At 38.6% G+C, this 22340-nt stretch overlaps 1 protein-coding gene and 1 non-coding gene across 8 annotated transcripts in view; both read right to left on the bottom strand.

Moving 5' to 3' along the window:
* Window positions 1-22340, bottom strand: part of TTBK2 (tau tubulin kinase 2) — a 166688-nt gene that overhangs the window by 22709 nt on the left and 121639 nt on the right. For all 7 annotated transcript variants that reach the window (XM_042942273.1, XM_042942272.1, XM_042942271.1 and 4 more), the window contains 4 exons: window positions 22117-22274; window positions 14261-14477; window positions 3534-3745; window positions 1011-1599 (listed from right to left, as the gene is read on the bottom strand). In XM_042942273.1, coding sequence (XP_042798207.1) covers window positions 1011-1599; window positions 3534-3745; window positions 14261-14477; window positions 22117-22274 — 1176 coding nt within the window. The remainder of the gene's footprint in view (window positions 1-1010; window positions 1600-3533; window positions 3746-14260; window positions 14478-22116; window positions 22275-22340) is intronic.
* Window positions 10369-10552, bottom strand: LOC122223498. Its single transcript, XR_006204355.1, has one exon. It is a non-coding gene; the product is annotated as a U2 spliceosomal RNA (small nuclear RNA).

Genomic DNA, 22340 nt, shown 5'->3' with positions numbered 1-22340 from the left:
TTGATTTTCCTATGGCGAAGTGCAGGTGAATTCCTACAAAGCAGGACACAAAAGCAAATTTTGTTATCTTTTCTCACTGTTTTACACCTGCATTTGGAATTGTGTTCTAATAGAAAAATGTCAGTTTGGGGAACAACATTGTTTTTGGTGAGTTGGAAAAGACAGCTGCTAGATGATTAGGGAATTTGAGAAAACCTGGTACTTCCACCCATGTAAGGACAGAGGTACCTGTCCTCAGGATGGTGCCAAAGATCTCTGTACACAGTTCCTTACTGCCTCCATATTTGACTTTTCTGGGGCTCCAGCTGCTCTCAGTCATCGGGGCATCACTGCTTACTGATTAACAACAGGGTAACAGGCGTCTCCAGCTGAATGCCCAAACTGAGGGTAATTCCCTTGCAAAAGACCTATATCACAACTGCTTTCAGCTACTTGGTAAAATGCAGACTCCTGGTCTCACTCTCTCCCAGACTTATTGAAGGAGAAGCTCTGGAAGTGAGGCTGGGACTCTGTATTTTACACAGTGGACATCAAAGCTGGAAGACTACTGTTTAAGAGTAATGTAAAATATGAGAAATTTCCGCGTGGAGATTACGAAAAAGAAACAGAACAAAAAGAATCAAACCTAGCCAACTGTACACTATAAAGTACAAATTATATATGCCTTCCTCACCAGGTTTATAAGGCAGAGATTCAAAATCTTTAGAATTACAAACTTTTAAAAAGTCATATCTAAACACACAGCTCTTGTGGACTAATTAGAAATGTTATTCTGAAATTAGGTTATAATGACATTTCATGTGTTGCTACACTGACAGGAAACCTTCACTTGTTTTGAGAAATTTCATATTGGGTGACTGACATAGAACCTACTCCAGACATCACGCCCTATCCCCAAACTTAGGCATCTGCTGAACAATCTCAGTTGATTGCTAGTTGAACTGGTTAGTTCTTTTTTAACAGCACCTTGAATGGATAGCAGAGAAACATAATAGGAACAAATTTCTTACCGCTGTGAGGGGTCCTTCTGCTTGCGCCTCCATTGGACTCGTGGGTGTCACTGCAATAAAGTGACTAGCAGCTCCAGCCTGGAGTTCTAGCCTATCTGTATACTGCTCTGGAGCAGCAGTGGCAGGACACTCCCCAGAAAGTGCTAAGACCACACCTGAGGTTTCTTTCTTTAAATGATCACTTTCTGCCCAAGGACCCAGTAGGAGCTTTTCATCTTGAGGCGATTCCTCCAGGACTTGAAGTACTTCAGGCTCCTCATCAGAAGGGCTTCCAGTTGTTTTATGGCCTAAAGCCTCATTTGTCCTAAAATCCCGAAGGTCCTGCTCCTTGTCCACAATCACCCATTCTTTGGAATCAACCTCCTGCTTGCAGGAGCTCAAGTTAACTGCTATAAATCCATTGCTGGCACCGCCATCTGCCTGTTCAGGGGTGTTGGCAGAGGCAGGCTTAGAAGCATCTGGAAGATATTCTTCATCATAGTGCCAGATATGGTCAGTACGGGACACAGCGGGAACACAAGGCTTATGAAGCAGAGCAGGGAGAATAGATTCCTTTCCTGCACTGGAATCTTTCTGCATTTTCTCCAGGCTTAAGAAAACAGAGAGAAGTTACTCAACTGTCCTAGGAAAATATTTATTGCATAACCTATAAGCTCTATACAAAACTAACATTCACACACAGGTTAGAGAAAAAAATATAAATAAAACATAAGGAAAGTTTCACAGGCTGATTAAGTTCTGCTTTATGTGTCATAATCCTGTTTGGGAAGATGGAGCCCATGGGAGGAAGATGGCTCTCCTGCTGCAGGGCAGAAGAGAAGCCTAACCAGGTTGACTCATGTGATCTATTTCAACTTTTCTTTGACAATTCAATCACACTGCCCTCTCTCTGGCGGACAGGAACAATTTAGCCAAATTTAGCTTTTGCTTCACCAGAAGGCCTACAAAAGGAAATGAAGAAGCTAGTATGCATTAGGCAAATACTTGAAGTGTTTCTTCTTCAGACATATATGTAAATGTACTCATTCAAGTAAATACCAAAGGCAGAACTTTTAAAAAGAAAAGCTGCTATACCTGCTCAAGCACACCCAGTCCACTACGCACATAGCAGTGCACACAGTGGTGGGGGGTCGGGAGGGGGTGGGGGGAAGCTTCAAGGTATATTGTCAGTTTGGCTGGATTAAAAGGCAGATGGCAGAGAGGTATAGAGGTATAGAATCTCTCTGCCGGCTGAGGGGCAGGCAATGGTGTGACCATTTGGCTGCACTTGCTTCTAAGAACTGATCTCATCTTCAGGTAAGTAGTTTAAGCAATACACTTTTTGCTTTCCAAGTCTGTAATTAGGTGTTTCAATTCCTTCAACTGTTCCCTTTTCATTCTAGCTTCTGGCTTGAGTTCATTTTCTTGGATTACTTCTCTTAACTCCACCTTATTTTTATTTCTCAGCTCTTCCCTCAACATGGACTCCCTTTGGTTTCATTCCTTTGTTAAACTAATTCTTTACCAAACTAAGCTTTTACTCCTATTGCATTTAGGTCTTTATTCCCAATCTTAGCCACAACTCAAAATGTTTAAGCACTGCCCCATCTCAAATCCATCCTTTTGACCATATCAATGTACAGACATAGCTTCTATCACATAGCTGTGAGACTGAATGAATACCATGTAAGGAAGAATACACATATATGAAGGACGATTGAAAATGGAAGCCAGATTAGACTAGGCCAGAAGTGGCTGAACTGTCTTTAAACACAGTAAACACCATGTTAGTCAATTACATGGTCCTTCTAACATTTCATTGCCAATAGCAGCCACCGGGGATGTACACTGAAGGGCATGCGACCATCACTAGTCACTTGGCTCTTAGTATTACTGCAGTCTTCTTTAATTTATATATAACAATTCTTCTGTTAGCAAAATTTACGGATAATTGAACTTCTAATCATGAACTATAGTTATTACCTATGTATAGCTCTCTAAAGTTCCACCTTTCCTTATTTCTAGGAAGAAACTTATTCATGCCTATTTTTCCTACAGTACTTACTCACAGAAGGCCTTCATTAAATTGAATTGAACTGCCTGTCCCTTGTATATAAATTACTTGTTTCCCTCCTTCACGAACTCCCCTTCTTCCTGCACAATACCTTCTTTATCTTGTGCACTCCCAACTCTACACTGCATCTTCTTACTCCAATAAATGAGATCCCTTCCAAACAAGGTAAGTTCAAAATGTTTTTAACTTGTACCTAGTTTTATGAAATTACCAGTTCCCACTGCTCAACTTGCAAGGCCAAAAGCTGTGTTATAAGAACTTGTAACAATATTATAAGACAATTCACATTAAGAATCACAAAGATAATAAAAACATGGATGGAGATGAGAGCTTAATCAAATCAGTACTACAAAAATGCAAACATTTCTTATTTGAAAGACTTTACATTATAGAAATTAGTAATGATGATGTTGAGGATAACTATAGCATCTTTCTTAGTAGCTTTAAAGAAAAGAAAAACTATTTCATACCAGGTCTCAAGAAACTTGTCAGTATCTGGCTTTGGCTCCAGTGTTAGACGTTTTTCCAGCTCAAAGCTGTGGATAGAACGTAACTTCCGCACCAATGGAACATCTCTGTCTGGCTGAGTAATCTCTGAGCGGACACGAATCGGTGAACCAAGGCTTGGAGCATTCAAAATACCATTTACTTGACCATGGCTGTTTTCTTCCTCAGTAGCAGCCTAGACAAAATATAAAAGAAAATAATGAAAAACATTCAGGTGACTATGTATAGGAATTACTGACGTCTTTCAAAATAATATAAGCAAATGCTTGCGATGTGTTTTCAGGAATCAAGATATTTTGGATAGGTGACATCTCTAAACACTTGTCTATTAACCCTTTATAAAATGAATATTAATTTATTCTCAGTTTCAGTATTATTTTAGTTTTTTATGTTTTTGGTACAAAAATAAACAGTCTAAAAATGTTTAACCACCTTAGCTTTTTGTATGATATCTTACAAGATGCTTGCAGGTCTCCATTCCACTAAAGTAAAAATAAAACCTGGAAAGGACATTTTCTTCGAGCCACAGGTGGTCTCACAAGAGGTAGGAGAGGCTGCCAAACATGAATATCCCCTGTTGCTCCTTCTCTAAAAACCAAATGAAAAACCAAACAACAATAAGAAAACTTGGAGCTAGAACAATAAAGAGCTGAGTAGAGCAGCAGGTTGAATATGACACAGCTCAGAGTAGTGGGGCTGCCTAAGGACAGATGCACAGCAGCACACTTACCAAGGAAATTAAGCTTGACCCCAGTAATAGGGTAAGAGAGGGAGGTCTGGTATGTTTAAAGATGCCCAACTGGTCTGCTGGCTACCAGCAGAAGCAGAAGACAATCTTCTCTGAGGTAAGACTTCTTCTGAGGTAAGGTCTACAGGACTGCCATCAATTATTAATCAAACACATGGGAAGGAATGCCACCACGACTAACAGAAATAATAATAATTTTTAGAAAAATATTTAAAACTCCCAAAGACATCAGATATTAAACTTGTTAAAATACAGGATATATAGGGGGGAGAGTTAAGATGGTGGAGAAGTAGGGGATCCTGGGCTTTCTTTGTCCCTAAACACAGCTGTATTGAGGTCAGATTTTTTGGAACACCCAGGAAATAGATCTGCAGAGCAACAGAAGGATCTCCACAGTTGGAGGGAAACAGCTTGGTAGATGTGAGGTGCATGGATGTGAACTGGGGAAGAGAAAAACAGTGGAGCCACAGACAAGAGGGAACCATTTCTGTGCAGAGACAAAAGGGAGGGAAAGAGAGAAGGGTTAAGAAAGTGCAACATCAAGTTAGCACAAGAGGAAAACCTCTTTGGACCATGAACTGGGGAGCGAGAAATACTGAGCATCCCAGTTTTGTTTTGCAAATAGCTTTTGGAGCTCTCACTCCAAGGTTTTGGAAGTATGTGTCTTTCTCCTGAGCGGAGCTGTGGACGCACTCCTGGGGAGAAGGGAGCTGGCCCTGGAGTGCATACTGTAGTGTAGACATCTCCAGGGTACACTGGAAGAGAACAGTCCCCTTCCTGGAGTACTTCTGGAAGAGGGTTTATTGCCTCACCAAGGACAAAAGACCATGCAGGTGACGGCCAAACCCTTTCATCAGCAGGGTGGAAAGGCTCTACTCTGGAGGAGGGGAGTAGATCTGCACTATGCCAGGTCCTTTAAGATTTGGGGTTTTGAATCCCAACTGTGCACCAAGGAGAAGGTGCAGGATACTTGTGGCTGAGGGCAAGGTGACTGCCCTCACTATTCTGTAAGGGCTACTCAACAGTGGTGGTTGGGATCCCCAGTCTGGGGATCAAAGCCTGGGGTGATGCCATTTTTTCCCCCAACACAACACAGTGGGACTTCAGAGAGGAGCACAGCGGCCCCCAGTGGAGTTGGGACCTGCTTACACCATACTCTGCCCCTCCATGCCTGGCAACGGCTTATCTACTGGAAGCAAGATGGAATCTGAGCTAATGCAGCCAGCCTTTCCTCCAGACCAGCACAGTCAAGCACCCCTCAAGCACCAAAGACAACTCATTTTTAGTTTTTTTCTCCTTTTCTCTTTTTTCTTTTGGAATCAGGCTCATAGTTTCTGGTTTACTTTTTGTCATTTCCTTTTATCTTTTTTTTTTTTGAATCAGGCTTTTTAATTTTCTTTTTCCTTCTTTTCTTTTTTCTTCTGCTTTCCCCCCCCCCTTTCTTTTTCTGTGCAATCAGCTTTATAGTTTTTTGTTCCCTCTCTTTTTCTCTTTTTATGGGATCAGCCTTCGCCGTCCCCGGCACCCCCCCCCCCCAGCCTTTTCCTTTTTTCCTAGGGTTACTTCAACAAAAAAATCAAAGCACACCTGGTTGAAGTTCCATACACTCCACCACTACAAGCAAGGAGGAGCTTTGTAAAGGACTGACCAGTGGGAAAGAGCAGCCAAAATGCAACAGCAGAGGGCACACAGCATACACCAGAAACACTTCCTGGAGTGACAGGCCCCGGACAGGGTATGACCCCTTTTTAATACAGTAGTATTCTCAGGTGTAGGAAACATAACAAGCTTTTAAAACATGCAAAGGACAGAAACTTAGCCAAAATGACAAGATGAAGGAATTCTCCCCAAAAGAAAGGTCAAGAAGATATCACAGCCAGGGACCGGCTCAAAACAGATATAAGCAATATATCTGAACAAGAATTTAGAACAACAGTCATAACTACTATCTGGGCTTAAAAAAGGCACAGAAGACACCAGAGAAACCCTTGCTGCAGAGATCAAAGACCTAAGTACTAGTCAGGATGAATTAAAAAATGCTATAACTGAACTGCAAAATAAACTAGATACAGGGACAGCAAGAATTAAAGAAGCAGAGAATAGGTGAAACAGAAGAAAAAATTATGGAAAATCATGAAACTGACAAAAAGAAGGAAAGAAAATTACTAGATGACAAGGGGAGGCTTAGAAAACTAACTGATTACAAGAAACGAAACAATATTCATATCAAAGGAGTCCCAGAAAAAGAAAAGCGAGGAAAAGGGGAGGTTTATTTGAACAAATTATAGCAGAGAACTTCCCTAATCTGGGGAAGGAAACAGGCATCCAAGTCCAAGAGGCACAGAGAACTCACTTCAAAGTCAACAAAAACAGGTCAACATCACAATGTATCATAGTGAAATTTGCAAAATACAAGGATAAAGAGAAAATTCCGAAAGTAGCTATGGACAAAAGGTCCTAGCCTACAAGGGTAGATACATAAGGTTAGCAGCAGACCTGTCCACTGAAACTTGGCAGGCCAGAAGGGAGTGGCAGGACATATTCAATGTGCTGAACAGGAAAAATATGCAGTCAAGAATCCTTTATCCAGCAAGGCTGTCATTCAGAATAAAAGGAGAGAAAAAGACTTTCCCAGACAAACAAAAAAACTAAAGGAATGTGTGACCACTAAACCATTTCGGCAAGAAATTTTAAGGGGACTCTCTGAGGGGAAAAAAAAGGACCAAAGCAGCTAAGACTACAAAGGACCAGAGAATATCATCAGAAACACCAAATTGACAGATATCACAATGGCACTAAATTCATATCTTTCAATAATCATTCTGAATATAAATGAAATGCTCCAATCAAAAGACACAGGGTATCAGAATGGATTAAAAAACAAGATCCATCTATATTCTGCCTACAATAGACTCATTTTAGACCACAGGACACCCACAGACTGAAAGTGAGGGGATGGAGAACATCTATCATGCTAATGGAGGTCAAAAGGAACCTGGAGTAGCCATGTATCAGACAAACTAGATTTTAAACCAAGGACTGTAACAAGAGATGAAGAAGAGCATTATGTCATAATTAAGGGTCTATACATCATGAAGATCCAACAAATGTAAATATTTAATGCCCCTAACTGAAGAGCACCCACATACATAAGTTGATTAATCACAAACGTAAAAAAAACTCCTTAATAATAATACCATAATACTAGGAGACTTTAATACCCCACTTGCAACAGATAGATCATCTAAGCAGAAAATCAACAAGGAAACAATGGCTTTGCATGACATACTGGACCAGATGGGCTTAATAGATATATTCAGAACATTTCATCCTAAAGTAGCAGAATACACATTCTTCTCAAGTGTACATGGAACATTTTCCAGAATTGATCACATGCTGGGTCACAAATCAGCCCTCAAGAGGTACAAAAAGGTCCATATCATACCATGCAAATTTTCAGATCACAACACTATGAAACTTGAAATGAACCACAAGAAAAAATTTGGAAAGCCCTCAAATACATGGAGGTTAAAGAACATCCTACTGAAGAAAGAATGGGTTAACCAGGAAATTAAAGAAGAAATTAAAAAATACATGAAAGCAAATGAAAACACAATAGTCCAAACCCTTTCAGATGCAGCAAAGGCAGTCCTAAGAGGAAAATACATTGCAATTTAGGCCTATCTCAAGAAGTAAGAACAGTCCCAAATACACAATCTAAACTTACACCTAAAGGAGCTAGAAAATGAGCAGCAAATAAAGCCCAAAGCCAGCAGAAGAAGGGAAATAATAAAGATTAGAGCAGAAATAAACGATATAGAAACAAACAAACAAAAACCCCAGTAGAACAGTGTCTACCCCTGCAGGTTAAGGTCCATTTGTCCCTAGCTGTTTTCAGAAAAACAGAACACATCAATGAATCTAAGAGCTGGTTTTTTGCAAGAATAAAAATTGATAAACCCCTAGCTAGACTTATAAAAAAGAGAGAGAGAGAGAGAGAGAGAGAGGATCCAAATAGATAAAATCATGAAGGAAAGAGGAGAGATCATGGGACACCTGGGTGGCTCAATTGGATAAGCATCCAACTTCAGCTGAGGTCATGATCTCATGGTTCGCAATTCTGAGCCCCATACTGGTGTCTCTGCTGTCAGCACGGAGCCCGCTTTGGATCCTCTGTCCTCCTTCCATTCTGCCCCTCCCTGGCTTGTGCATGTGTGCACTCTCTCTCACAAAAACTAAACATTTAAAAAAAAGAAAGAAAGAGATCACAACCAACACCACAGAAATATAAACAATTATAAGAGAATACTATGAAAAATTATATGCCAACAAACTGGACAATCTGGAAGAAATGTACAAATTCCTAGACACTCACACACTACCAAAGCTCAAACAGGAAAAAATAGAAAATTTGAAGAGGCCCATAAGCAAAGAAATTGAATCAGTTATCAAAAATCTCCGAACAAAGTCCTGGGCCAGATGGCTTCCCAGGGAAATTCTACCAGACATTTAAAGAAGAGTTAATAACGGGGCACCAGGGTGGCTCAGTTGGTTAAGCGGCCGACTTCGGCTCAGGTCATGTCTCGCGGTCCGTGAGTTCGAGCCCCGCATCGGGTTCTGTGCTGACAGCTCAGAGCCTGGAGCCTGTTTCAGATTCTCTGTCTCCCTCTCTCTGACTCTCACCCGTTCATGCTTTGTCTCTCTCTGTCTCAAAAATAAATAAACGTTAAAAAAAAAAAAATTAAAAAAAAAAAAGAAGAGTTAGTACCTATTCTTCTAAACTAATCCTAAATACAGAAATGGAAAGAAAGCTTCCAAACTCATTCTATGAAGCCAGCATTACCTTGATTCCAAAACCAGACAAAGACCCACTAAAAAGGAGAATTACAGGCCAATATCCCTAATGAACCTAGATGCAAAAATTCTCAATAAGATAAATGTACTAGCAAATCAAATTCAACAGTACATTAGAAGAATTATTAACCATGATTAATTGGGACTTATTCCTGGGCTGCAAGGCTGGTTCAATATGCTATGCCACATTTACAAAACAAAGGATAAGAACCATATGATCCTTTATAGGTGCAGAAAAAGCATTTGGCAAAATCCAGCATCCTTTCTTGATAAAGACCATCAAGAAAGCAGAGGTAGAAGGAACATACCTCAACATCATAAAAGCCATATATGAAGCTAATATCATCCTTTAATGGGGAAAACCTGAGAGCTTTACTCCTAAAGTCAGAAACACGACAGAGATGTACACTCTCACCACTGTTGTTCAACATAGTACTAGAAGTCCTAGCCTCAGCAATCAGACAACAAAAAGAAATAAACAGCATCCAAACTGGCAAAGAAGAAGTCAAAACTTTCACTCTTCGCAGATAACATGATACTCTACATGGAAAATGCCAAAGACTCCACCAAAAAATTGCTAGAACTGATGCATGAATTCAGCAAAGTCACAGGATATAAAATCAATGCAGAGAAATTGGTTGCATTTCTATACACCAATAATGAAGCAACAGAAAGAGAAATCAAGGAATTGATCCCATTTACAATTGCACCAAAAGCCATAAAGTACCTAGGAATAAGCCTAACCAAAGAGGTAAAAGATCTGTACACCGAAAACTACACAAAGCTTATGAAAGAAATTGAAGACACAAAGAAAGGAAAAAAGATTCCATGTTCATGGATTGAAAGAACAAATATTGTTAAAATGTCTATACGACCCAAAGCAATCTAACACTCAATGTAATTCCTATCAAAATAACACCAGCATTCTTCACAGAGCTAGAACAAACAATCCCAAAATTTGTCTGGAACCAGAGAAAACCCCAAATAGCCAGAGCAATCCTGAAAAAGAAAACCAAAGCTAGAGGCATCACAATTGCAGACTTCAAGATGTATTACAAAGCGGTAATCTAGACAGTATGGTACTGGCACAAAAACAGACACATAGATCAATGCAACAGAATACAGAACCCAGAAATGGACCCACAAATGTAAGGCCAACCTATCTTGAACAAAGGAGGAAAGAGTATCCAATGGAAAAAAGACAGTCTCTTCAGCACATGGTGCTGGGAAAACTGGACAGCGATATGCAGAAGAATGAAACTGGACCACTTTCTTATACCATACAGAAAAGTAAATTCAACATGAATGAAAGACCTAACTGTGAGACAGGAAACCATCAAAATCCTACACTTGATCTTAGCCAAAAGGCCGAGAAGCGATGAAACCATCAAAATCCTACAGGAGAAAACAGGAAGCAACCTCTTTGACCTAGGCTACAGCAACTTCTTGACATGTCTCCAGGGGTGAGGGAAATAAAAGCAAAAATGAACTACTGGCACCTCATCAAGATAAAAACCTTGTGTATAATGAAGGAAACAATCAATAAAACTAAAAGGCAACCAATGGGATGGGAGGAGATGTTTGCAAATGATATATTGGATAAAAGGTTAGTATCCAAAATCTATGAAGAACTTACCAAACTCAACACTCAAAAAAAAAAATAACCCAGTAAAGAAATGGGCAGAAGACATGAATAGACACATTTCCAAAGAAGACATCCAGGTGGCCAACAGACACATGAAAAGATGCTCAAAATCACTCATCATCAGGGAAATACAAATCAAAACCACAAGGAGATACCACCCCTCACACCTGTCAGAATGGCTAAAATTAACAACTCAGGCAACAACAGATGCTGACAAGGATGCAGAGAAAGAGGAACCCTCTTGCACTGTTGGTGGGAATGCAAACTGGTGCAGCCACTCTGGAAAACAGTATGGAGGGGTTCCTCAAAAAATTACAAATAGAACTACCCTATGACCCAGAAATTGCACTAGTAGGTATTTATCCAAAGGATACAAAAATGCTGATTTGAAGGGGCACATGCACCCCAGTGTTTACAGCAGCACTATCAACAATAGCCAAATTATGGAAAGAGTACAAACGTCCACTGACTGATGAATGGATAAGAAGTTGGAAAGAACCCAAATGTCCACTGAGTGATGAATGGATACAGAAGATGTGGTGTATATATACAATGAAATACTATTTGGTGCTCAAAAAGAATGAAATCTTGCCATTTTCAAGAACATGGATGAAACTAGAGTACATTATGCTAAGCAAAATAAATTAGAGAAATGATTTCACTCATATGTGTAATTTGAGAAACTTAACAGATGAACATAGGGGATGGGAAGAAAAAATGAGATAAAAACAGAGAGGGAGGCAAACCATAAGAGACTCTTAAATACAGAGAACTGAGGGTTGCTGGAGGGGAGGTGGGTAGGTGGATGGGCTAAATGGGTGATGGGCATAAAAGAGGGCACTTGTCTGAATGAAAACTGGTTGTCATATGAAAGTGATGAATCACGGGGTTCTATTCCTGAAACCAATAGCACAGTGTATGTTAATTAACTTGAATTTAAATAAATTAATTTTTAAAAAAGAAACAGGATATATAACAGTTATACCTAAAATGTTTAAAAAAATAAAGGTCATTATCACAAATATCAACAAGGGATTATTTGGAATTAGCTGATGAATTTAATATTAAATATTCAATCAACAAGTTAAACATCAAATTAACCAGGAAAAGCCAAAGTTTTTAATCAGTGAACTAGAAGACATAGCAAAAGAAATTACCTAGAATGAAGCACAACAAGATAAGGAGAAGGAAAATATGAAAAAAGATGTTAAGAGATTATGAACGAAGCACAAGATTATGTAACAGAATAAAAAGGCATAATATATGTTTAATTGGAGTCCCAGAATGAGAGAACAGAGAGAATGAATTAGTGGCAATATTTTGCTAGGGAATGGCTGTACATCTCTTAGAAATGATACAAAATTATGAATCAAAGACTCAGGAAACAAGATATCCCAACCAGGATAAATAAAAAGAAATATAAGCCACACTGTAGTTAAAATGTACAACACCAAAGACAAAGAGAAAAGCTAAAAAGTCGCCAGGGAGAAAAGACGGGGGAGAGGGAATGGATCATGTAACAAAGAAAAAAAAAAAAAAATCCAGAATAACAGACGTTTGAAATTCAATACAGAAGCCAGAGGAAAAATAACTGTCAATCAAAAACTTTGAAGCTAGCATAAACTCTCTTTAAAAATTGAGGCTAGGGGCGCCTGGGTGGCTCAGTCGGTTAAGCGTCCGACTTTGGCTCAGGTCATGATCTCACGGTCCGTGAGTTCGAGCCCTGTGTCAGGCTCTGTGCTGACAGCTCAGAGCCTGGAGCCTATTTCTGATTCTGTGTCTCCCTCTCTCTCTGACCCTCCCCTGTTCATGCTCTGTCTCTCTCTGTCTCAAAAATAAATAAAACGTTAAAAAAAAATTGAGGCTAAAATAAATACATTAACAACTAAGTAAAAATTGAAAGTCTTTCCAAAAGATCTGAACTAAAGGAACTTCTAATGGAAATACTTCAGAAAGAAAGAAGGTGAGTCCAGGACTTCCAAAAATGTAAGGAAATGGTAAATATCTTTGAAAAATCCACATAAACACTACTGCTATAAAAGAACAGTAACACTAATAATCTAATTTGAGTAATGTTTTTGAAAAGGAAATAATTAAAAAATAGAAGAGAACTAAATACAGATTAAATAGTGACAATGGGTGAAAGAAATTACAGTAAGTATGTTCTTTTTTTTTTTTTTTAAATTGGAACAATTCTTTCAACATTTTTTTTTTTTATTTTTTATTTTTGGGACAGAGAGAGACAGAGCATGAACGGGGGAGGGGCAGAGAGAGGGAGACACAGAATCGGAAACAGGCTCCAGGCTCCGAGCCATCAGCCCAGAGCCTGACGCGGGGCTCGAACTCACGGACCGCGAGATCGTGACCTGGCTGAAGTCGGACGCTTAACCGACTGCGCCACCCAGGCGCCCCAAAGTATGTTCTATGTCAAATGCCATTTCATACTCTCATATACACAGATACCCCTGTGGGCTGGCAACTAAGAATGTCACTAGAGATTTTTATTTTATTATTTTTTTACCATTTCTTTATTTTTTGAGAGAGAGAGAGAGATAGATGGGGGATGTCCCCCAGATGTCTCTTGTCCCACAGACAGGCCAAGCTCCTCACAACTGATCATGGAAAATTCTTTTCAAGATATACTTCATAAAGCATGACTAGCCAATTTTCTATCAGTTATGTCAATAGGTATGAGCCCAAAGTCTCATTTCACACCTATACATTTAACTTCTATTCCAAATAAACCTTTATAAAAACATAAGAAGCACCAGAAACTAACTGGTTCATAATTCACTGCCTCTCCATTCCCATTAATCTTCATTTTATCTTCTATGAACTGGAAAGGACAAGGAACAGTAAAGGCAAAAAGAAATTTGGGGATAATATGCCCCAAGATTATTAAAAATTAACCATTTAATTCAGAAATCTGTATCTCTCCCCATACTTACAAGTAGTCCTGCTTACAATCCTAAGGAAGAAAAAATCATGTCAATTATTCAACATCCACTATGTCACCTCATGATCAGTTCAATGTTTTCCATTCCCAACCCTCATTTCCCCACCTCCACTTGAGGCAATTTTCAGAATGGGTACTCCTAGTTCCCTAGGTCCACACTAAAGAAGGGGCCCAGAGTTTTGTCATATTATTTAGAAAGACTATTACTTCTTTTCTATAGATGTCTCTTCTTTTAGTCTCTGTGTCTGGTTATTTTTTAAAAATCCCTTCATCTTTTTCACAAAATACAAGACGAAGATTAATGTTTAGCATCTATACCTGAGTGCTACGGGCAAAATTAGCCAAGATGTTGCAATTACAAATATATAAATCACTAGCAATAAATGTTCTACTTCTCAAAGTTAAGAATCATGATACTTAGCTACATTAACAGAAGAAAAACATTAAGCACATAGAAAGATATTCTTCCTATACAAGAAATACTAACCTTACAAATCCCAAGCTTTATCTTGTTCCTGTTGGCATCCATCTCTTCCCAGACATCCTTCTCCTGGGGACGTGGGTGCCCCAAAGATCCAGGCAATTTATCTGGTGACACACCAACAGGGATGCCATTCTCCCCATCACTAAGCTGTTCATCTGGAAACACCTCATCTGTATTTTCTCGAAGCAAGTCTCCTGGGATGGGAGTGGCATTGGCAATTCTAAAAATGTGGAGTGAAAAAAAGGTAGAACTTAAAAACACCAGAATCAAAAGTTACTCTAAGATTATCCTACATTTTGTTTCTGGACTTAAATCATGAAGTCTATACATGAGTAAAAGAGTAATACAAAACAAAACCAAAAACCTCAGAAACTTAGGTCATGCCAATTGTACAAAATAAAACTGTTTCTGATCAGTAGAATTTTCAGGCTGATCTAAAAAAAGAAATGTTAACAATAACTCACTGATTCAACAATTATTGCTCTATTTTCTAATAAGTCCCTGTCAGTTGTAGTATTTTCTATTCTTTACCCATTTTTTTTTCATTTAGGGAATAACAAAAACTATAAGCAAAAAAATATTAAGTGTCATAACGATATAAGCAGGTATGTGATCACTTGTATTTTTTAAGTAGTGTAAAATGTATCTAGCGTTCTGCATTTACAGACTTTTTACTAAGTATCTACTATATGGAAGGCTCTAGGGAAATGAGAAAGGAAATTCTTGCCCTCTGGGTGAAACTAGAAATTCTATAATTATACAGTTCTGCATGAACTGACCATGAACAAAATTTAAAAAATATTGACACCTGTCAATATATTTCTTTCTAAGTAATTTCATGTCCCATTTATATGGCTGGTCATCTCTCCCTTAGACCGCTGGCCCATGAGGGGGCTTTTCTAGTTCTTAGTTATCACTCATTAAGTGTTCAGATCCTTGTATGCTCTTATGTTCTAGAACTATGCTCTGTATACTAGTTTGTATTTTATTTTTATTTGTTTGGTTTTTTTTTTTAGTAGGCTTCACACCTAGCACAGAACCCAATGTGGGTCTTGAACTCATGACCCTAAGTTCAAGACCTGAGCTGAGATCAAGAGTCAGATGCTTAACCAACTGTGCCACCCAGGTGCCCAGTTTGTTTTGTTTTTAAATATTGCCGACTGAACACAATATTTACCACACAGTGAAACCTTTTCTTAGAAGTGATCTGGAATGTCTAAAAATAGAAAAAACAGTCTTCACTAGACTAACTATACTGACACATACAATCAATATGAGTGGTAAAATAGGCATCTTCTTAGTGAACCACTCCAAGGGTGACAACGCTCTGGCCCAGGTATTGTCAATATGAAATGCTGTGAGAACAAAGATCAGTCATTTTTCAGGGACTTGTTCTACCTAAGTTGACCTTCGCTACCACCTCTCCCTACTAGGGCCAACAGGAGAAGATGAATCTCTTTATCAATATGTTATACGTATGTAATTAGAAAAGCACTGATAATAGCTCTCAGGAAAAAAATAGCTCTCAGGCCTGTAAAGTGGTTCTTATAGTTCTGACATTGGGAACACATTGAAAAAGGTAGTGTGGCCTAAAATAGTTCATATAAAGGGATTTATGATAAAAAGAAAGTTCAAAAGTAAATAAAGTTCATAAAGGTCATAAACTGGCTACTAAAACATTTTTCAGATATAAGTTCAGTATACAGATTGATGCTAGACATTACAACAGACACTAACATATATGTGCTACATGGCAATCCAAATGTTTATTAAAAGAATTCCCTGTATTCTCGAGGACAGAGAATGGCAAAAGAATCAATATTTGAATTCAGGAAGGTCGGTCTACTAGCCCTACAATTTTTTCCCATTTTAAATCTCTCAGTTTTCTTCCAATCCTTTCTTCCCTATGCCTAGCTACTATTCCACAGTTTCTTTCCAACCCCCCAACTCCTTGGCATTTCCTTCTCCACTCCTGAGGAAACAAAGTACATCTCCACCTACAAACTGCTTCTAATTTTATTCTATCCCAGTTTCCCTCTTCTCTCATATGCTGCGGTCTAATTCCACACACTTCAAGGGGCTCTCACATCTTCCCCACACGGGCTCTCCTGCACATGACTTAGGTTCCTCTCTGCATTTATTCCCCATTTTTAACCCTTACATAATTCTATTTTCTTCATTCTCCTATAGCTCTGATCCAAATCTGGAGTTTGCAATATGGAAAGAAATTCCTTCCCAGAAAAATCATATTTCATTCAGGAGTTGAATGAATGCAAAAGTATATGTAAGAGTATTATTAGCACATTAGCACATTGTGTGTGTTTGTGGACAAGGTATAAATTATAGAAACATTAAGGGAAAAAAAGTAAGGACATGTATGGAAGAATTGGACAGATGTCAAGAAAAGTACTAAGAAGAGACATCCTTTTCACACTTCCTTCCCCATAATCTAAGGCAGGCATTAGCCAACTAGGGCTGTGGGCCAAATCTGGCCAGCTCACCTATTTTTGTAAGTCAAGTGTATGGCATGGGTCATGCTCATTCATTTACATATTGTCTGTGGCTACTTTAGCACTATAATGGAAGTGGTAGTGGCGACAGAGACAGCACAGCTCACAGATATTTATCTGGCCTTAATAGATAAGGTTTGCTGAAAAATCAGTATTTTAATTCAGAGGTCAGCAAATTCAGTCACTTCTTAACGGGCCAGATAAATGGTAGGCTTGTAGGCACAATACTTTTCAGGCAAGATTCACTGATGGATGCTAAAACTTGTGGGAGAAAGTACAATGAAAAACAAGTTTTGGGGTGCCTGGATGACTGAGTTGATTGAGCGTTCAACTTCAGCTCAGGTCATGATCTCACAGTTCATGAGTTTGAGCCCTACATCAGGTTCGCTGCTGTCAGTACGGAGCCCACTTCAGACCCTCTGTACTCCTCCCTCTCTGCCCTTTCCCTGCCTGCATTCTCTCTCTTAAAAAAAATTTTTTTTAAAAATAAATTTAAAAAAAAGTTTATTTGAATGGTCTCAAAACATCTTCCCATAAAATAATTACTTACAAAGGGAAAAATAGTAACTTCACAGTGGAAAAATCTAACATCACCCTAACCAGATTAACAACATTAATACCACCAGTAATAAGACATACTGACATCATGTACCTCCTTACTTAATACCCATAATTTCCCTCTGATCTTAGCTTTAAATGTAAAAAATGAGTAGTCTGATAGGGTTCTAAGTTTCCAGGAGGAAGGGCCTTTGACATTTTTGGTTTTTGTTGGAAATTTCTAGTTCTAATGCAGTGTGATCAGGCAGTATAATATTTCTGCTTTATGGAACTATAAAGCATTAAAGTTTCTTGATGACCTAATAACTGATCAATTTTTATTAATGTTCCAGGGGCATTTGAGCAGAAGGCACGATCTCTATCTTCAGGATGTAGAGCTAAAAAAATATGCAAGAAGATCTCCAATTACTCATGTGTTTCTAGCTATGCCTCCCTGAATCTCTTCTAGTTGTTGCTTCCTAAAGGTGACTGCTGGGATTCTGGAGCCTAAATATTATGTATTTATTATGTCCCATTTGTGAATTGCAGCATTAAGCATTAATAAAAGCATTCCATCTTCATAACTTTTTTTTTTTTTTTTTTTGCTTTTTTTGCTTGAATTTTAGACTCTCTGATATCAGGATCATTATTCTCTTCTTAGGGCTCCCATTTTTTGGGTTTTTCTTTGTTCATCCTTTCTGAAATATTTTTTAGGTCTCTTGTACATAGCATATGTATTTAGCTATGTAAACCAAACTGAAAATCTTTTCATAGAGGAGTTAAGCCCATGCATATTTATTGCTATGATTGATATGTTTGGCCTCAACTCTGTCACAGTATTTTATAATTATATGTATTTTGTTATATTTCTTTCTCTACAAGATGAATCTTCTTTGTACTCTCATTTAGCCTCTTTCTCTTTCTTTCCTTCTTTCTTTCTTTCCTTCTTTCTTTCTTTCTTTCTTTCTTTCTTTCTTTCTTTCTTTCTTTCTTTCTTTCTTTCTTTCTGTTTTTGGGGGTATTTTAGGTTTGCCTATAAAGAAGTTTATTTATTTTGAGAGAGAGAGAGAGAGAGAGAGAGAGAGAGAGAGAGAGAGAGAGAATGCATGTACAAGCAGGGGAGGGACAAGGGAGAGGGAGAGAGAGAATCCCAAGCATGTCCCACATGGTCAGTGCACAGCCCATTGAGGGGCTTGATCTCATGAACTGTGATATCATGACCTGAGCCGAAATCAAGAGTTAGACTCTTGAACGACTGAGCCACTCAGGCACCCCTTGCCTTTTTGTTCTAATGGTGTACTCTGGACATATACCTTTTTAAATGCTCTTAGTCCCCTGTTTTCTCATTTTTTCTTGCTATAGAGTTTCTTGGTTTTAACCGGTATTGTTTTGTTTTCTTCCATTAGGGACTCTAACTTAATCGATAATAAATGCTATTCCTCCTCTGTCAGCATTCCATTTTCACTACTCTCTCTCTAGCCATTTTAAATGATTATCTTATTTTCATTCCTTTAGGGCTTCCCTCCCCTACCCCCGACTTTATATCAATGCCCTTATTAAATTTTCATTTGAATCTACTCTCCTTTATGCTCTTTATAATTTTTTTCACTTTTTCATTTTTTAAGTTTATTTTATTTATTTTGAGAGAGAGAGAGAGAGAGCCAGCACAGACATGGGAGGGGCAGAGAGAGAGGGAGAGAAAGAGAATCCCAAGCAGGCTCTGCACTGCCAGCTTGAGCCCAATGCAGGGCTCGAATTCACAAAACATGTTATCATGACCTGAGCTGAGACCAAGTGTCAGATGCTTAATCGACTGAGCCACCCAGGCACCCCTAATTTTTTCACTTCTAAGACATCTTTTTTTCTTCCATTCAGTTCAGTCAACTCTCATGTCTTCCTTTCTCTCTCTTCTCCTTTTCCTTTTTTTCCCATCTTCCTCTACTTTGTGGTCTATTTCTGTTCTTAGTTTTTAAATTTCTGATTCAAGGTGATTATCCCTATCTTCAAATGCACAAGTATATTTACTTCCATTTGGGGTTTTATCTTAGAGTTTTCTTCTTCGTGGTTGATTCTCTGAAAGGAAATTTCCTTAGTATGAAGTAGATTTTCTCTTCTGATTTTTTTTTTCAGTAAGACGTAATGGACCTTGGAAATCTTTTTCTTGTTCATTTTTGCGGTAGTGAAGTAGTTCATGAGATTTGTAGTTTATTTGGTGCCCTCTTCTGTCAATATAACAAAGTCCAAACACATTAGTGGATTGTTACTTGTTTTTATGGTCAGAGAGATACAGTATCCTGATTTTATAGTTCTCCTTTTTGTAGGTAAACTTTATTTCCCCTTTTGCCCTTCTGCAATTATTGATGTACCGCCTTCAGCTTGAAATTCATCCCTTTTGCCTGTTCTGTGAAAGTGGATCTGAGCCCTTGAAATATTTTCCTTTGCCAGCTGGCACTGGGGCTTGTGTCAGAGGGCACTGGAGAGACACTGCAAGAGGAAAGTGTTCTGTCAGAGCTCCAGTGTGCAGCTTGGCAAGTCTCTCCAGTGTGTATGGCTCTCCCCAGCACAAGGATCCTGCCACGTCTCAGCATCTTCAGCACCTGTTTCCTGCAGCACAAAGAGGTCAGCAACCAACAGCTTCCCTGAGAAATAGCAGTTTTATGGCACAGTGTCTCTGGTGAGACACACCAGCAAATAGTTTTCTCTGACACCCCAGAGAACAGATTTCCATCAAGTTCCAGAGGGCAGATTTTCAGCAAATTCTACCAGGCATCAGAGTGACTTCCTGGCCATCCAGTGAGCAATCCAACAAGGTCAGGAGCTCAGCCCTGGAGTCAGAGCTGGTGGAGCTCTTCCTTGGATGCTTCATCTTAGCCTTAACAGTAGGAGCTACACTTTGTATTTGCTAGCACTGTATTTCTATTTCTTACTAGTCTATGCCACATTGTTCCAATTTTGTATTATAGGTAATGACTCCTTGTATCATCCTTCTCTGTTCAAATTACTATGTAGTTTCTCTCTGCTGATTGGACCCTTCACCACTCAACTGATAAAAGGCACTTCTCCTTTCTGTTTTGTCTCTTTTCTTCTTTCTTTCTTTCTTTCTTCCCTCCCTCACTCCCCCTTTCTTCCTTCCTTCCTTCTTCTCTTTCTTTCTTCCTTCCTTCCTTTTTCCCTCCCTCCCTCCCACCACTCTTCTTTCTTTTTTTTCTTTTCTTTTCTTCTTTCTTTCTTTCTTTCTTTCTTTCTTTCTTTCTTTCAGAAGCTATGTATTTTGAATCATAGTTTGTTTGTTTGTTTGTTTTTTACCTCCTGGTAGTTCATGACCTGATCTACCTAGACACTTTCTAATAATTTCATTTGTAAGACAGGTTCAGTTTTTCTGATGTTGGTTTAAGACCAACCTTAAGTCCCATTGCTAATTTTCCTCCTCCCCCCAGTTTTTAGTGATCTGCCTTTATAAAGCCTGGGGGGCAGGGTTGAGTGAAGTAGGAACATAAGAGAGTTGGTGGTTTTTTGTTTCTCTCTACTTATTTTGGAGTTTAGGGTAGGCATCCTTTGTCTTCAAATTATGTTAAGGACATGGTTTTTGTGCAGTTTTATTTTTTCTTTCTTGTTATTATGTCTTATTTTAGGAGGAAACATTGAGAGATGGGAACTTAAACTGTCTTCACTGACTTCAGCTACCATGAAGCCCTATCACCTGGATTTTTGCAAGTTTGAGACTTATCTACTTCTAACAACAATCAAAGGAGGAGGACAAAGGCACTAAAACAAGAATCAAAATTTCTAGACAGGTTCCAGCTCTGTTGCTAATATTTACCTACAGTTGGATGATTGATTCACTCAGTGTTAGGATTATTTCCTCTATTGTAAAAGGGAGTGGCTGGACTAGGGCAGTGGGTTCTAAACTCAGAGAAGCAAGAGAAACATTCTGTGCCTTGGACATTTTGATTCGGTAAGTCTGGGGTGGCTCCAACAAATGGGTACTTTAAGCAAACATCTGTGATGATTCTAATGTAGATAGTCAGGGTGCCCCACTTAAGAACTCTCAGACTAGCTAATCAAAGATATCATCTCCAGTTATGTAAGCCCATGTAAGCTCTTCTGATTCAATAAGCTCTGCTGATCCCATCTTTCAATATAAAATCAAAAACAGTGGATTAGTTTATCACAATTAGCTCCATTTATATGATGATTTTTCCCTACTTACTTTTTTCATTGTTAACTAAATAGTTTAAAGCAACCAGAGCAGGTAAAAATGGGTCAGGAAAAAAAAAAGGACAACCTTGCCCCCCAATTTTAAAAATAACAAACAAAACTAACTGTATTTAATGCATGTAAGGGAGAAAACAAACAAAACCAAGATGATGGCAATACACCATAACCTGTTCCTAAAACACTTTGTAAATTAAATCACCTTCTTAGAGCAACAAGCTACATGTTTTGTTCACACTAAACTTAAGCATAGTATAGTTAGGTATAATTGTGGTTCATTCTTTCCAGGCTCCTATATATTCTTTAGAACTAAAATCAAACAATTCCTTCTCATTGTGAGGAATACCCATTGTAAATCTGACAATAAGCCATACCAGCTCAAAGCTCCCATTTCACAGTATGACCTATAAACACTTTCTAAGAAAAGTAAATCTGAACAGACATATGTAAGAGCAATATGAATTCAAGGAAATCCATAGGCTTTCTCATATGTCTTAGCATTTTGTCATCTGAAGGAACCTGGATGAAATAAAAGACATTTCTGCTAACACAGTGCACGCAAGAAAGCCACTGGTAAATAATCTGTTTAGGACATACCCAATTGCTGCAGGGGTCAAACGGGTGTGCAGTTGAGGGGTGGCAGAAGTAGTGGTGGTTGTTAGGGAACCATCAGTTCCAGTCTTCTCCCAGTCAAAAGGATCACTCTCAATTACTCCAAAGGTCTTGATGCTGTTGTCAAACACGGATGTCAGAAGCTAAACCATAAAGAAAAACACTAGAGTAAGGTAACAATAAACATCATTGCTTTATTCCTTGAGAAA

The sequence above is a fragment of the Panthera leo genome, chromosome B3, assembly GCF_018350215.1.
Source record: "Panthera leo isolate Ple1 chromosome B3, P.leo_Ple1_pat1.1, whole genome shotgun sequence".
Lineage (NCBI taxonomy): Eukaryota > Metazoa > Chordata > Mammalia > Carnivora > Felidae > Panthera > Panthera leo.
The sequence above is the reverse complement of the archived record's forward strand: the minus strand, read 5'-3'. Positions and strand labels throughout refer to the sequence as shown.